The 17,570-nt window shown below is 44.9% G+C and overlaps 1 protein-coding gene across 1 annotated transcript in view; it reads right to left on the reverse strand.

The window, feature by feature from the left end:
- The window catches only part of LOC105448144 (neurogenic locus protein delta), a 41,887-nt gene extending 36,964 nt beyond the window's left edge, over positions 1-4,923 (reverse strand). The window contains exon 1 of the mRNA XM_011686529.1: positions 3,960-4,923. Within this exon, the coding sequence (XP_011684831.1) occupies positions 3,960-4,019 (60 nt within the window). The 5' untranslated portion in view covers positions 4,020-4,923. The remainder of the gene's footprint in view (positions 1-3,959) is intronic.
- Positions 4,924-17,570: the final 12,647 nt, after the last annotated feature.

Raw genomic sequence — 17,570 nt, forward strand, 5'->3', positions numbered from 1 at the left:
ATTAAAATCTTAAAGTTTTTACAAGATATTAATGTAACATTGATAGCAAAATCTATTTTTTCTCTCTCATGCACACACATACACAAATGTATCTTTCTTATATTTATATAAATTCAGATATCATTTTGCCAAGTAAAAAAAAGACGCTCAAAATGAAAATTGTTCTTTGCCACTTGACGAACTGCCAGAGCGCTATTATTAAAGCCGACGGATATTCCTTTTTGAAACATGTGGATGCAAACTGCCTGCAAAAAGAGGCCGGCCGACCAAGCTCGTAAATGCATCAACGCTCTAGTTGGCTCGCGAAGCGCTGCTTAACGAAATTACCGAGTGGAGACCCGGCTCTCGAAGCGCAAAGCGAAAAACGGCGAGTCGATTAGCGCATTTTTCGGCGATGTGTAAAATTTAGCCTCGGTGATTAACTAGCGCAATCTTCACGCTGTCAAATTACCTTACGATCGAGCGTGAGATACAGCCTTCTATTTTTGCATTGTCATTATTATCTAATATAAAAACAAGCAATAGAGTAGCAAAGGAATAATTGCTGGAGGAAGAAAAAGCGCGTTAGCCAAGGTTTAACGATTCCTTCGATACATCAATATCGTCGCGATATGTCGTGTAAACAGTGCCAACGTCAGACACGAGTCTCTCATTTTTCCTATCCTTCGGTCGTCGCGACGCCGAGAACGTTGTGTTCGCAGACACGGTGATCAGTGTGCGTTACGTATACATGAGAGCGCACACGAATGCACGTCTGAACGGAGCTTCCCACGAGATATTGTATAGCCGAGAGCGAACGGTAAGTTCTTTACCGAGGTCCGACAAGCTCGCGGCATTAGATTTCCTTTATCGAACTCCCATAGTCTCGCGATCGCGTATCTCGCACGCATCGATTACGCACACCATTAGCAACATCGTGATCCGTCCATCGGGAAGTGGAGTAAGCGCGGTATAATCGCGCGCGCGCGCCAAGTAGTTAAATCAGCTGACATGTTGATATATGGATATAGTACCGCCGAATAAAAAAAATTCTTTCACATGTATATTTCATGCGCATTTGATATTGTACAGTCGCGATCGAAACAAAGATCCCATCACGCCAAGTTCGGAAAATAAGACGTTCTACACGACCTCGTGAGATAAAAATAAATGTTCATTCACGGATACAGACTGTACCGCGGAGCAACCGAACAACTCTCGCGGCGATCAGCTATTTTTAAAACAAAAGAATGAATAATACATTTATACGTATTTACCGTAGCGTTCAATGCAAAATGTGGCTACCTGATCTCTGGCTTTATTTACTTAAACACAAACGTCGTGTTCGGTGTCAGACAAGCGCTCTTAGCGATAAGAAAGAAGTTTGTTGCCAATCACTATCGCGCACTGCGTTTGAAGCCGGACACTCGATGCAATTGCACTCGCCACGGCGACTCGTCGCGATCCGTCCCGTTAGTCTGCATCTCACGAAAGTAAACGATTAAACGAGCAAGCCGTACGCACATCGTGCACGCTCACACATATACCTCACGCACCTCGACGCTGCCCTCACGATGAGGAATCTCATTTTTGGCGCGCTGGAAAGTTATTCTTGGAACGGAGAATGGCCGCCACGCGTATTTACGGATACACACGGCACCGACGATGCGTTTCGTCACACACAAAACGCGATTTTCGCCGTCCGAACCACCCTTCAGACGTCTTTGAGGCGTGTCTCTCCTTGAGGAGGCTGCGATCGCGACATTCGATGCACACACACATACAACCTCGCCAACCCGGACAACAAAGGACTCTACTCTCGCCAACAATCGACAGGATTCTCGTATAGATCTTCCGCGAAGATCGAAAATAGAAGCGATCGAGGGACGAGTCTAACACGATTTGAGATCATCGCTAAGCACAACATCGGGGAGAAAGAGAGAGAAAGAGAGAGAGAGAGAGAGAGAAAACGAATATAGAGGGAGAGGGAGAGAGCGGGGCTAGACACTTCTAAAAGAGTGCATCCAGATTTAGAGTTGGGTGCACCGCCGAATACGCTGTTAGGAACTCCTTCGGATAGTAACAGAAACTCTTCGAATGGTGAAAGAGAATCTTAGAAAATAAATCCCTCGAAAAAGTGTATACCACGAGAACAGCGTATAGTATCAATAATCAATAATTTCTTGACGATAAAATTAATCAACTTGTCAACTAAAATAGAAAAATAGCAGTAAATAAAAAAGGAAAAGATATAGAGAATAACCGATCATCGAATATAAATACGACACTATCGATACTGCATATAGTTACTAGTCTGTGACAATTAATAATAGCACGTGTAAGTTGTTGATTACGTTACAGAAATTGATTCTAAAGGCAAAGTCAGTTTCGCGTATTTTGCTGTACAGCACACAAAAGCTGTAAGCCAAGAGATAAGCACGAAGGTAGTCGAGCTCACGAACGCAAAGGATCGTAGACAGAAAGAACGTACAAGGAATGGGGGGGAAGGGAAGGGGGAAGCCGGGGGAGACATCTCTCCCAGGAAGAATTCCCTCGGAATCCGTGCGGAGAGAAGAAACCGAGAGAAGAAACGGGCCGTATAATACGCGAAATGCATCGCTCGTCGCATTCGGAATCGGTCGTTTGAGAGAGGCGATGTAACATAAAAAAAAAAAGATACTGGAATTGCGAAGTACTAAAGAAGGAAAGCAAGAAAAAAGGAAAGTCGGTGCTCAATTCCGCGACTGTCAAACGCGAGAAGCTTGACAAATACGAGAGACGCACGATCGCGATAATTTGTAACTAAATAAACCGAGAAACTTAACACTTTATTTTCACGCGGCAAAAAAAAGTCAGAGTCGTGAGAAAAGCGTTTCTCGCGCCGATAATCGACCGATTCATTCGTCGGATTATTTCGTCTCATATATCACGTTCGGAACCAATTTGAATTGATTCGATTTGTAAAAATTTAAACTTGCGGTAATCAGAGAGTAAGCTGTCATTCATCATTAGCACGGAGTTAGTGAATCAAGATTAAATATTGAAGAATAAAAATTCGGCGAGATATCACTGCGATATCGCAAAAGCTTTCTTCATGTCATTTTTATTATGACGTTGGACAGGGGGATTACGTACAGATATTTATCGGGCGATTTTAATCGCGTTGTATCTCTTAGAATCACAATTACGCAAGTATAAGATCCGAGTCTCGAACGTATTATGGATCGTTATGAAACGTGAGCCGATTACGTCGAGTCTATTCCGATCTTTCGCATCTTGCGAGGCGCCTTCCCTTTTCCCACGTTATATTAATAAATACAACAATGCCCGATGTCTCTCTACGAGTTGAGATGTGGCGTGTATACCTGCATACGAGATGCTTGGTTCGGATGCCGAACATTGTCGTGCCAAACTCATTCATCGAATCGCGATGACTCCAAGGTCGGCAACTCGAGTGCCGACACAAGTTGACAAATCCCTCCCTAGTAATTACAATAACACGTGACGACTATGTATTATGACGACTATCGTTCGAAGTTTACGGATAATCCCTTCATTTGTACACAACGATGTAATTTCGAGGAGCGCGCGTATTCGTGTCATTTCCGGGAATCAGATCGTCGGCTGTACGCGTGGTGTGTGTGTGTGTACACATCTCGTATTTTACGGCAGCCTTGGCACCAGATAATAGCGGTGACATTAATGTCTCTCAAATATATCGTTTCTCAGCGACTACTAGATTCGAACATTCTTTAGATCTTACCGTCGAAAAAAAAAAACGAGGAATCGTATAAACCTTGAATTAATCCAACTAATGTCTACGGAAACTAAAGTCCGGGCGCGCGCCACGCGGTTGAACCCGCTTGAACGTCGCCGAGTTACGGATTTTAAGTGTGCTCGCCGACGCCGACGGCAAGGCGGACGCGAGTGGCGAGACACGGAAGAGGAAGGAATATAATCGTAGGATATCAGGGACTTACCGCTCGAGGCGTCGGCAGGAGAACGACGACGGCCGTCCACACGAGCATCGTGGTCCACATGTTGACGCGTCGCGTATCCCTCGGTGTTTACACGCCGCCGGCGCTTCCCCGAAAGGCGGCGGAAGCGCGGATGTGAGAGCGGCAATCCGCGCGCGCTCTGCTGCTCGTGTCGTCGCGTCTTCCCGTCGGCGTTACCTGCGTCTCGCCGCTGCGGTACCGCGGGGCTGCTGCATAGCCACGAACCGCGTGCCGGTGTACGCTCTCGATGTATGCGAGCCGTCGCCCGTGCGAATCGACGGACGAACGCGCGAACGAACGAACGAATGAACGGAACAAACGAAGGAGCGCGCGAATGCCGAGTGGTATACTCGCACCGTGCGAAATCGCGGTTGAATTCAACTCGTTTACCACTGTGCACTCCGTACACGCGCACGCGAATATACGATTTACTTGGCCAGCAGACGTACGAGAACGAGATTTTATATCGCACGCAGGTTTTCACTTTTTTACACACTTGCTGTTGACACACTTTATTCCAGTATATCCGTGGGACGACGAACGCTGAGAGGGACGCTCGCCGGGAGGGAACGACGATCTTCGCGTCCGCGTATAATCTAGGTGGTGTAACGAAGTCAAGGATCCTCTCTCTTTCTTTTTCACCGATGATCGTTGTGGATCTCTTCTCGCTTCTTTCTCCCCCTTTTCTTTTGTATACGAGTCACAATCAACCCGTCGCGATCATACTTCCCAAAGCCAGCAAGGGAGAGCACTTGACGGACGCCGGAACGACAAATTACAACGTTCTCGTCCTCGTCAATCGCCGCAACAACGACGAGTCACGCACTGATCGGCCGTGGTCGCGCCGCGAGGAATACTCCCTCGGCGATCGGCGGCAGCGCCGTAACGGAGAAGGGCGCCGAAGTAGGGCCGACGGGAGAGAAAAAGAGGGGGGCACGAGAGGGTCTGATGGTGGGGCAGCCGCCGTTCGTGGTAGAGCCAAGGATGCCCGCACACGGTTCGTGTGCGTGTATGTGTGTGTGTGTGGTATGACGAGTCGAAGATGAACGAGGAGAGTCAATGCGCCCGTCTTGCGGCGGAAGGGCGAGAAGGGGCCTCCCTTCTCCTCTGTACCGCCCGGGTTGGGAAGGGGGAGAAAAGGGCCGGATGAACAGGGTATAGGGCGAGGAGTAAAGATTTCGCGGACGTCGCGGACGAAAGGATACCGGCGGCGGCGAGAAACACCGGTTCGCGGTTGAACTACTCGAACTAATACTGTTTGTCGCAAGCCGATGAACTGCGCCTGGCCCTTGGCGGCGAATCGGCGACGCGAAAGTATCAAAGTTCAGAAGGGATGCACCGCGCGCGCGACGCATACGCGCGCACACGCTGACGCAAAGTTACACCGCTGTTCTTCTCCACACGGTGAATCGTCCCCTTTCCGTTTCCTATCCTTCCCCTCTCTCCACACCCCGTTGTTGTCTCACTCCTGTCTCTATCCCCCTCTCACTCTCTTTTCGCCGAAGATGTACGTTCACCTCCTTTTTTTTCCTCACCACCATATATATACGCGCGTGTCGCGCCACTGACCGGCCGCACTAACGCCACACCGCGGCACTCGAGGCAACCACCGGTAACCGCGGAGGCAACTGTATCGGCGCGGGTTCGACGACAGATGGCGATCTCTCGTACGCGCTCGCCCCTGCTTCCCTCTCCAAAGAGAAAGAGAGATTTGCAGTGTACATCCGTCCTTCTCTCACCCTCTCATAAAACTATCTCTCTCTCTCTCTCTCTCGCGCTCAGCAGCGGGAACTACTCCCGCGCGAAAATATATATATATGTATATGCGTTTTCCTTCACATGCGTGCGCCCTGTGCGTGACGTGTGTGTATGTGTGTGTGTACGGGGTGAGCGACGAGTGGTCCGCGCGCGCGCGCGTGCTCGTCACAGAGTACAGCCCTCGACTGGAGGTAGCAAGGCCGGGTGCACCCCTACTTATAATTGTGGTCCCGTCGGTTCCCCCCTCGGCCCAGCAGGCGAGAGGGGTTGTGCCCGCGACCGACCGAATCAGAGGGGTGATGGGTAGCGGCTGCGCCGGTGGCGCGATGCGCGGGCCAGAGGGGCGCGCGGGGACCGTACGGGCGGGAGGGAGGGAGCGCGGCAGCGGGCCGCCGCGCCGCGCCACGCCGAAGGGAAAAGGGGGCAACGCGAGAAGGCAGCTGCAGGCCGGCTGCACGCGTCCACCCCCACCACTGCGCACGTAGCCCCTGTACGACACCCTAACCACTCGTGCGGACTTCTTGCCTGCCGGTCTGCTCGCTCGCTCGCTCCCTCGCTTAGCTGCCTGCTAGCGGACACCTCGGGGCGCCTGCCCCCTGCCTGCACCCCCCTTCCTACTTTCCCGCGCCCCACGTCCACTGTGTGGCACAGCTCGCGATCGTCCCTGTCGTCGTTCTTTCCTGGCCCCTCCACCGTGAGCGCCACGATAATTCGTACCCCATCTACGAAACTGGCGGCACGCGCCGTGTGCCACCACCTCGCGTGTGACGTCATACCCTTCTTTTTAAGCGTGTTACGTTTCTTATGCGCGCGCGCTCGCACGAGCGAGGCAATGTACATGCGTACATACGAAGACACGTACGTGCATAGCGTGCGTCTGACACATCGAGCTGGATTATTCGTTCGCGATACGGTGGACGTCGAGGGGCGGTCGCGAGAGATCAACTTCATTTATTGAAGTAATGCGTTATGATAGACGATGGTGATGAATGAATGTACAGACAGGGGTGGCGGGAAATTGCCACGTGTCTCTCTTTGGGATTAAGCAATTAATTTTGCAGCAGTGTTGCCGTAAAATAATGGACTATTTACGTACCGATTTACTTTCTTACTTGTTTTAGATATAAATAATAATAATAATTTAAATCATACAATAAACCTGATGAATAAAGGATAAATACATAATTGAATCAATATACGCGTTATATTTATACAGCGAAACCAAAGTGTGCAGAATGAAAGAATTGAGAAATTGAGTAGGTATACTGAACCGCAATGTATCCAAATTGCAGGTATAATTATGTCGCGCGCGCTACTCGGGTGCACCTGCAACTTGTCGAAACACATAATGTCTTGCAGAAATATTTAAACCTAATTTGCCAACCTGATATCTCGCGTATACGACCAGGAGGTATTTTACCGTCTTCACAACACGATTTGCGTCAGAATGAATTCGGTAAAAATCAGTTGATGAAATTTCGTGAGAAATCATACAAAAGATTGTTAGATCAGAATTAATTTCGTTTGCAATCTTTATTATCAATCGGGGATTTTGTTGATAAAAGTACCGATGGTATATCGATGGTATCTGTATGAATAATAAATTTTACTTAAATTGTTAATGATAATTTCCAGTAAATTAAGTGAAATAATTGTGAAATTGTTGATTACATTGTTACTAAAAATCAAATGTATTAGTAATATTTTTTTTTGCTGGACAAATTCAAAACCCCGCACGAACTGTCCGAAATAATCGACTTTCAACGAAATTCGCGTGGTGGCCCCCTAATCTGGATATTTGCCAACTGCCCTAATTCAAGGGTTCACCTTCCTAATACCATATAACGTTCGGCACACATCGAGGCAGCGATTGCGCGTCATCTGTGCTTCCTTCTTTTCATTCTTCGACTTTAGCGCATCAACGTCCCGATTCGCGGATGTTGGAGAACGTAAAAAAAATTAAAAGTTTATTGTTTTCGTCTATTTCGCTACATTACCAAAATCAGAACTAAAATTGAATATAATTTTAAGTTTAATAACAATTTTTATTCTAGTATAAGGTAAATTAATAGTGAAGAAGTTCTTATTGTTTAACAGTGCTCTTAAAGATTAATTTGCCAAAGTTCATACACGGAGAGAATTTTTTTTTTAATTTACCCTGAAAATCATGTTAATTGTGGGACAATATAGTATTTAGGCAAATTTTACTGTGCACTACAATAAATTTTACTGTATTTTACTACTGTAAAATTTATTATAGTGCACAGTAACATTTGCCTAAATACTATATATTGTCCCACAATTAACATGATTTGCAGGGTAAATTAAAAAAAAATTCTTTCCGTGTATCATTATAAAAATTATTCTCGATAACTTTTTAGACACACAAAAGCTCATCAATGATATGTTCGCATCAGAGAGAATATCAATCTAAAAATACAATTGTCCGTTACATAAGTTTGTCACTCTTTCTTTTTCAGTATGATCATTTCAACAAAATTATGTTTTGTAATAAGACTGCGTACCTATACATAAAATGTACACACGTACACTTGCCTCGCTATCTGTTGGCTACTCTTCCCTAGCGAGTTTATACTAAAGCGACGTCACTCGTTGCAGAAACGATGGCTGGGGTGCGGCGAATCCCCTTCGCTTTCTCTCTCTCTCTCTCTGTCTCTCTTTCTCTCCCAGCCGGAGGGCGCGTATTATGCGGCATACGCATCGGTGCTATACGGGGTGACAGATTATTATGGCGCGCATACTGCTCCCCAGCTATAGGCATTGTGCTGAAGATACAATGGCCTGGACCTGTCTCGGCCACGCATCCACGTCCCTTATTGTTAGTACAGAACCGTCCCCTCCAGCTCACCCCTATCTCACCTCCATCCAAATTTCGCAGGCCTGCGTGCCCTGCCAAGTGCTGTGCAGCCGTCGCAGCTAATAAATCCGCGCCGTTATTAAGACGACTACCTTCGATGTTTATAGCCCTTCCAAAGAGGTTCATTCTTATTAAGATTAATTGATCAGGGATTAAAGATCTTTCTTGATTTTTTTTGAACTGAACAAGTAAAATAAAAATTATTTTAAGTATATAAGTTACGTGATATTATAATCTATTATGACATGTTAAAGCTAACAGAGGAAAGACACAGAATCGCGGAGATTGGAACAGGTAAATAAAGCCACTGCTCATCAGCCGGTGTAAAACCAGAACTGGTAAAAAAATCACAGTTGTGTAATCAGGTAAACAATGTGGTGATAAGTTGTCGGTACGCAGAAAGAAGCCTTTGTTGTTTTCTTCTCCACATCGTGTATCGGGTGAAGGACTGGGAATGAAGGAGAGTAGAGGTACCGCCACGGTGTCCGTAGCTGTACAGTGTACTTCCGGTCACGAGGTGGTTCAACAGGTCAGACCAACGGGGGAGCCAGATGAAACCACTTCCGGCCTCGGTCGTCCCCCATGCCCCCGTTTTTCTTTCTTACTTTATTCCACGTGGGTTGCATCTTTTTTCTTTGTCACGCCCATCTTGTTTCTCAACGTCTACAGATGCTCAAATCGATAATGTATCGATATTATTTATCGGATAGGGAAAATGGGAAAATAAACTATGATTTACTGAAACGTTATATTAGTTTTGCAATTGAAACTTGTGTCGTAATCAAAATTGGAAAAAGAATTCTCAATTTTATTTTCTGCACTATCTACAAAACTATGAGAGAATAAAATATTGATAAGAGAAAATATAGTGCAGGGGAAAATTTTCGACATTATGTCTGTACCTATAACATATATCTTTCTCAATCCATACCCACATGAGAAGAAAGCAAGTAAGGATCGAATTGCGTTTATATATAAAGGTATATACATGTGTACTGAATAGCCACGTTTACATATTCGTGTACTTACTCGCGATTGATTGTGAGTATGTTTTTCGTTCACCCGTAGTACACGTATACACACAGGTGAACTCATCACGCGGTTCCCTCCGGCTTCTTCCTTAGTCCGTCGCTCTTTCATTCATACACAATGTCAGCATGCACGCATAAACGCGCAAAAGTTTACGTGCAACCGAGACCGCAACGCGGTCGGTAGCACATGCACTCGTTGCCGCCGCCGTTCGCTCTGGTATGCGTGCACTTTCTTGCGAGAAACGGAGGAGCGACTCAATGAACTGCCGTCGGGAGTTGCGGATTGCACTTCCGCCGACTATGTCCCGCGGGAACGAGAGATTTACTGGGGTTGCACGCGTAGCTGGGCATCAACCAATAATTTTGATATTTCGAGCATTCCGTGCGACGCACACCTCGTATATCACGACAAACTTTGGAACACGTACGTCGTAAACTGTATACGTTTTGAAATAACTACTATATCATATTTTATACCGAAGGCACGTATTTCGCGTAATTCGTCGACATCAAAAATAATGGTACATATTATATACGATTTATAATTATAACTTTAATACTTTAATTTTATTATGTGCAATTTTTTTTATGAAATATATTTTGCTAAGAGGATAATTCGCGAATCTCGTAAAATCTCTCATTGTCAGCCGCGCGACTCAATTTGCAGTATCTTTTCGCTGCAGCATCTATGGTCGTAGACGCAGGAGCTTGGTGAAAGACCGCGATAAAACGCCTAAATATCTCCATTCGTTACGCGAAAGTAAAGTATGGTAATTCGCGAATATTATCGAGTTTAATCTCGGACTCACGGCGACAGTTGCTTCACTCGTGGCTGTCCGTCGAGATATGCAGCTGAACTACCGGGGATCAGGTCGGTCGATCTTAATCGATGTACAAGCACATGTGAATTTTATGCGGCGATTATGTTAATCGGAATTCCTTGACTCGTGCGCGGTATACGAGAGATCAGTGTCTTAATATTATTATATTGAACAGATCGCAAAAGTTCTGGTCAATTATATGGCCAAATCTTCTTACTTTTTAAAGATATTATACTACTATATTTAACGATACACGTTTTACAGCGTACGATTGTTGTGTTTTGTTAGAAAATACAGCGGAGAAAAGTTTTATTTGAATTTATGAAATTGACAATCCTTTTTGTACCACAGCACACCGTGGCAGGGTATCAAATGCATCAGCGATAAAACTCGTCGTATACCAACGAAAAGCCGTGCTGGGAAAGTAAACACGGAAAAGGATTAAGTCGAGTGCTTGCGAATCAAACAAACGGACGAGGTTGCTTTTTCGGCTGTGAGAACTCTGCCGCTCGTGCAAACGGAATATATCCGTCCGAAAACCTCGCAGCAGAGAGAGAACGAGCGCGCACTCTCACTCGATCCTTCCTTCCGGTTTCTATCTGGCGTCATAAAACAACGCCGCTGTTGCACCGGCATGAAATCGCGTGGATCCACCTGTCGTCGCGTAAAGTTTTCTCGGAAGGCCGTTTCGGAGTGACGAATATTAAGACTGTTAGTTAGTGAAGTTAGAAAGCTCAACACAGAAATAGAAGTAATTTTAATAGCAATTTAACTCGGCTCAATGCTCTTCCTCCTCCTCGAAGAGAATAAAAAAGTGTGAGCAAATGCAATTATAAATACATTTCATTACACGATTCATTTTTTTTAGGTAGAAAAAAATGATTTTTATTAGATGAGTAAAATTGCACTCCACACCAGATCATATTTTATCGAGACATTTGCTGAATCAACGAGATAAATCGTTTATCCCCGGGGACACCGTTTCCCAATTATTGTAATGACGTAGGAGGTACGTGACGAAAAATATGAAGATGTATTTATGACAGCTTCTATAATGGGCGCATGGGTGAGGTCAGCGTGATTCAGATAATGACTCGTAATTCCTCCATAGGTTCTAGTTAATACCATTGTGCGGTTTCCGAGCGATTGGTAAAGATTCGTCGAGGGTCGATCGAGAGACGCTGGGAGAGGCCAGTCGATAGTCCCTCGGGGCATAAGTGGACGCACGTATTCCGATTCCACCTGGAGAGATCGAGAAGACACCCAGTCTCGCGCGGTTACTTAATTGCGATCCCGTCGCAGCTGTCAATACAGAACGTTCCAGATTGTCTCGCCAAGACTATCGTGTTCGTTTCGAATCAGAAATGTAGACTGAAGGAAACGCAAGAATTGAGTAATTTCTCTTGCGAAACTTTTATCAATTATCTTGGTTTGATTTTTTGAAAAAAAGCTTTGGAGCTTGATACGTATATAATAGGCTTATAGAAGAATGAAAATAATTCTGACGTATTTCTTCGTTTTCGTAAATATCTAATTGATGTTTAAGAGTCGAATTCCAAGTTACTCAATTGTGAATATTATTGTGAATAAAAAAAAAGAGAATTTTCTGTCGCAATGCTGAATTATTTCAAATGCGATAAAAAGATCTAAAGCAACTAATTTCAAATTACTTCCAGAGATGCTCTCAATCTCGCGTATCAAGTCAGTCATGGGTCATAGGGTCCAGCGGCAAAGCGCGGAAATATTTACAGGAACCTCTTCTTCAGAGGACAGGACACAGGCTGCGTGGTAGGGAGACGGCACGCGTGCCACGCGCCCGATCTCTCCCGAAGGGCGGCGGCTGAGCACGAGGCGCCTGATACGAGCGATAATAATCTCTCTCCGGAGTGACTCTGCCGGCACAATACCCCCACCATGAATCGCAGACCCAGCGCGATACGTGATCGTGCTGTTGCAGCTGCTGTTTCTCCCGTCGGGCCTTCTTTCTTTCCCTCTTCCTTCCGTTCTCTCGGACTCCTTTTCTTCTTGGCCGGCATCCCTCCTGCTTGTGATACAGCTCGATTTCTTCTTTACACCTTTGGTCCCCGGTTCGAGATAGCTTCCTAAACAAATAACTCGTACACTACTTGCGGAGGTTTATCGACTGGTGCCGATAATTTTGTGAGTCAAGGTGCAAGATAATTGTCATATGAAATTATAACCAGAAAGTCTCGATAGAAGTTTCTGAAGAAATATTTTAAGAAATTATCGAAATTTTGAGCGTTTCTACTTGTCAAAAAGTAAACTTTATCTTTCGCGTGGCTGCAATAAGGAAATAAAATAAATAAGATAGGTGTCGTAATTATAATTCTGTATATGAGAGATAATATAAACGCGTTTGATATAACTTGCTGGTCTCGAATGATGGAGATTCGATCTATATATTATAGAAGCGCCCGTACTCTCGATCTAACAAAGACCAGGTATCACAATCGTTGTCTATGTTCACGCGAGCTCCCTTCGTGGTCGTCGCAGGAAGACCCTGCGGAGAAGGGACAACAATGCTCTCGATAGGTACTCGAGTAAAGCGGAATCAGGGCGGAAAAGCTTGCGATTTGCATCTGACTGCAACCTTCGCGCTTACCTGCCTGCTGGCTCTCAGCACCGGGAGAGGGAGGGAAGAAACGAGAAAAAGAAAGATCGCGCGGCGAGAAAGAAGCATCTGTTCTTGGGTTTTCTTTAGCTAAAAGGCCCCGTGGGAGTGGTACAACGGGAAAAAAAGACAAGGAGAACGGCGAAGAGAAGGAGCGGGACAGTCGAGAAGCCTGCTGCTTCTTCTTAAAACGAGACGCGTCCTTAGTCGAAGAAAAAGAGGGAAATAGCGGGAGGGAGGGATGAGGCGAGGCACCGGGGTATGGAAAGCTTTTCCTGATACGCAGCTGCCGTTCTCCAAGTTCATTGGAAATTAATTGGTCTTTCGTATATAGGTAACTATTGAGCTCGATCGTGCGAGGCTTTCATTCCTCGAGAGCAAAAAGGATAATAAGTCGCACCTTTTGTGCCTGCCGTCAGTTTGTTCGATACCACGCGTCCTGTAATTGGTGGTGTACTCGGAGAATAGGCGATTTCTCGTCACAGAGTAAATGCTAATGAACAGCCTTTTCAGTCGACGATGAGTCACAAGCTCGCGTAAGCATTTGAAAATCCAGCAACATGCGATCGCCGACACGAACTGCAATTCCTCTTTTAATTTAAGAGCCACACAATCGTTTCGGTCGATTTGGTCACACGCCGGACAAACTAATTTCCATTTACCTGTATATATTCTCGAGAAAATACGATGCATATACCTACATACCAAGTAGGGAACGAAAATAGTGAAGCGATTAGATTTGACATTTTTTAAAGTTTAGATCAAACCGAAACGAAATTTAATTCGGCCAAATAAATCCACTTTTCCATTAATTGCTTATGTTTGATTAATAATATCTTTATGCTTCTTTTTTCATTCTCGATAAGAAGAATCACGGTGCATAACGTTTTGTACATAACCATGTGTAAATGTTCGATCATCATCGTACTTGCGGACTTGTGAATTGAGATCTGGCTGGTAATCCGAGACCACTTCGGTGATCTCGCGCCGGAGGCGTCTCTCCTGACAGAGGAGCTTGAACGTGCGCGTTCTACGCATTCCCATTAGCACGATGAATTCGCGTCACGTACGCGCCGCGTGTGGGAACCGTGGAACACAATGCGTACGCGCGCTTACCTTTATGGCTGTGACGAACCGTCCATTGTTATGGTAAAAACAGCCGATACATGCGCTCTGTCGCCTTAATCACCGACACGATATCGTCGCGCCTACGGGGTGTTCCCGTCTAAAACGAAGAAACACCGTCGAGATGATTAAAATTATCGCTGATTGAAGACCAGAATTCCTAATGCTCATTTTTACTAATATAGATTAATTTTAAGCTCGGTTTAACTTACTCTTTTTGTTCTTCTAATTCTAGAAATTAGAAAAAGAGATAAAAAAAATAAACCAAGATTAAAGTTAATCTACTATTAGTCGAAAATTGACATAAGAGGCATTCCTTTAAGTAATCGCCTAATACAATTTAAAAAATAATCGCGTTATTTGGTTGATATTATATATGGTTAATATTATATAGTATTACATTTTGTTTATAATAGTTAGTAAATTCTGCATATATCTATTTCAATGTTTGAGTTCATGTTTTTTCGTGATTTGTTTGATTACTTATTGTGACTTATTCACACTGCAGCACATCAAAATTTATAAATTTAAGTGAAACACGCGCGCGATATCGATTCACGACGTCCGTGCGAGACGCTCGTATAAAAGTACGAGCGTCAACTTTTATTGTTAGCATTACGTATGAGCGCCAGCGACGACGTCAACTTTCCCAAAGTATGGCTCTTTCGAGGTAAACGGCCTGTCTTACGTCCTTCCCTGCACTCCTTCGGTAGCTGCGTGTGTTTTACGCATACGCCAAAGAATGCCGTGTTATTTCGGGACAAAAAAAGAGCTCTTTTAAACGCAAGGACAAGAATTCGTCTGGATTTCAGTCTCTTTCACGCTGCATGCATGTCCATTGATTGCTGCAATTTTAACTTTTAAACTGTATCGCAGTCTTTCAAATCTGGCACATATTTTGTATAATATAGTTAAATCTGTCCATATTTTTATTCGAAAAAAATGTTAGGTACGCACGTGATGTTTTTCGGAAACGTTTATATCCAAAAATTAATTATTATCCCTGATGGGGAAAAATTTGAAAAAACATCCGCTCAAAATCAATTATTTCGGACTTCGAGAAAATGACGAGACGAACGAGGCGTGGAAGTGATCCGGCCTGTTCCTTCATTAGCGAGCATTCAAGTCCATTTAGTGAAACTGACCATCTGACACGCTGTAACGAACCGTAACTTCGTTGATCGCGTGCGTGCTCTTCACCACCCTCCGATCATTCGTCAAGATACGTACATTGCCTCTTAATTAATAGCACGAATGTTTAGCCCGATGACGCTTAATTAATCGATTCGCCGTTTATCGAAACGACGTCGCGACGGGCTGACGATGAAGAGGCGACCGGTGGTGAGAAGTAAACAGGAAGTCATCCCCTACTCCTGTCTCGTGAATTCACGACAAAGCACGGCGGGAACAACAGAGAACTTCGGTCCACGATTCCTCTCGTCACGACGGTTTTGTTTTCGGCGGCGAGAGGTTCCGGTTAATACAGAAGCGCCGATCGACAAAGAGCACCGGGCTGAAGAGAAGTGAAGCGCGGAAGGAAGCGAAGTCGCCGTCCTTTATTTCGCGCTCCCGTCTCGACCGCGAAGTATAAACGGAACTTCGTTTCTTCGCCCGTGTACTCCTTTTGAATGGCCGCGCGAAATTCCGGAAGTTCTCCCGAGCGTCAAAAGGAACCGAGAGAAGTAGTATAGGAAGTTGAGGGAGTTTGAAACAAGGCGAAACGAAGGAAGGAAGAGAGAAGTGAAGACATCGAGAGATCTTTTTCTAGACGGTCTCCCCCTCTCTCTCTCTTTTTGGATAGGCAAAGAAGCGACGAGCCACCCTTAGAACGATGTCGAAGAGGGGGCGACGAGTGACAACAACACGTGTGCCACGTGAGAGTGCGAGTGGGACAAGGTGGTTGTGTATATTCTTAGCGCTCAATATAGCGGAAGCCAAGGTGGTTCCAGCCTCCCTGAACGGGCCACTTCCGCCCACTACCTCTCGACGCTCTCTCCTCCTCTCTCTCTCTCTCTCTCTCTCTCTCTCTCTCTCTCATTCATACACCCCTACTCTCATCTCTTCGTACACATCCCCATCATGATGCTATCCTTCCCTTTGTCCTTCTCTTCTCATTCCTTCCGATCCTTCGTACAAGCGACAGCGCGTTTCCGAAATTTCTCCACCCTTGTTTTTCCTTTCCACATAATGCCGTAAACGATGTTTTACTCAAGTTATACGATATACAAAAGATGGCAACAATTATCACTAAAATTTGAAAAAGGTGAATATAAACAATACATCTTTAGCGCGTCTTTTTACGTATTTTTTTTATGTTTGACCGTAAACATATGTTGAATTTTCAAACAATTCAAAATTTACTGTTATCGATTTACCTGTTATTAACGTATGGCAATTTATTTAGGCGATTGATGCTGAAATAAATCAAAATCCTTATCGGAGTTCAATATCGCTCGTTCCCCACAACTTTCACAGACCATGTAATCACCGTTCGATCATGATCCATGAATCTGCGCAGGTACTGGTGCCCGCCTAAAGACTCCGTTTCGCAGATTGTACCATAAGGCTACTGTCTGACACGAGAAAGGAGCGTCAAGGATAGCTCACAGAATAATAAAAGAGATTCTCCGACAGCCAGTTGTTACGCGCACCAGAAGGTACGGCTGTTTACAAGATAGAAACCGCCAGATATTTGACTCGAGTGTCGGAAGGCGAGAGAGACAGAATTCGGCAAGAATGAATTTCAAGAGTGCGAGAAAAAACAATCAAAAATTTAGCGGACTAGAATATAAAATAGAAAATAACAAAAGTGGTCATACATATTTTTTCGTGATTAATTTTAAGCCTTGAATATGTGATTCTTTGATAAAAATTTGCAAAAGTAGTAATAAAAAATGATTTTGATAAGTTTAAATTAAATACTGTCGGGAAAAGGATAGGCTAAAGAATTGTTCAAAAATCACCTGAAAGAAGAAAATTTGATAGATTACTGGAAACATATCATAAATATTATGTAAAAAGGTAAAAGGGCTTGAGGGTCACGAAAAGGATTGGATATAAGATGAGAGATTGAGAGAGCGAGCTCAAGGCCAGATGCGAGATGTACAGACGGAACGGAAGGAAGCACTTTTTATTATTTTTGTTGTGCGTCTCTTTTCGGGGCCCTCGAGAGCGAACGAGAGCGCAGGAGTGGAGTGTGGCGAGAAGGAAAAAGGATAGAAGGGAGGGAGCGCGCGGAACAGTCCCCGGTGGATGTACGAGGGAGGCAGAAGCTTCCTGTCCCGCGTTCGAATGTGAGATCGCGTCGCTGTCACGCTGTACGAGCGTCCGTGTGTGGACACGGACACG

This window comes from Wasmannia auropunctata, unplaced genomic scaffold, assembly GCF_000956235.1.
Source record: "Wasmannia auropunctata unplaced genomic scaffold, wasmannia.A_1.0 LD336088.1, whole genome shotgun sequence".
NCBI classification, from domain to species: domain Eukaryota; kingdom Metazoa; phylum Arthropoda; class Insecta; order Hymenoptera; family Formicidae; genus Wasmannia; species Wasmannia auropunctata.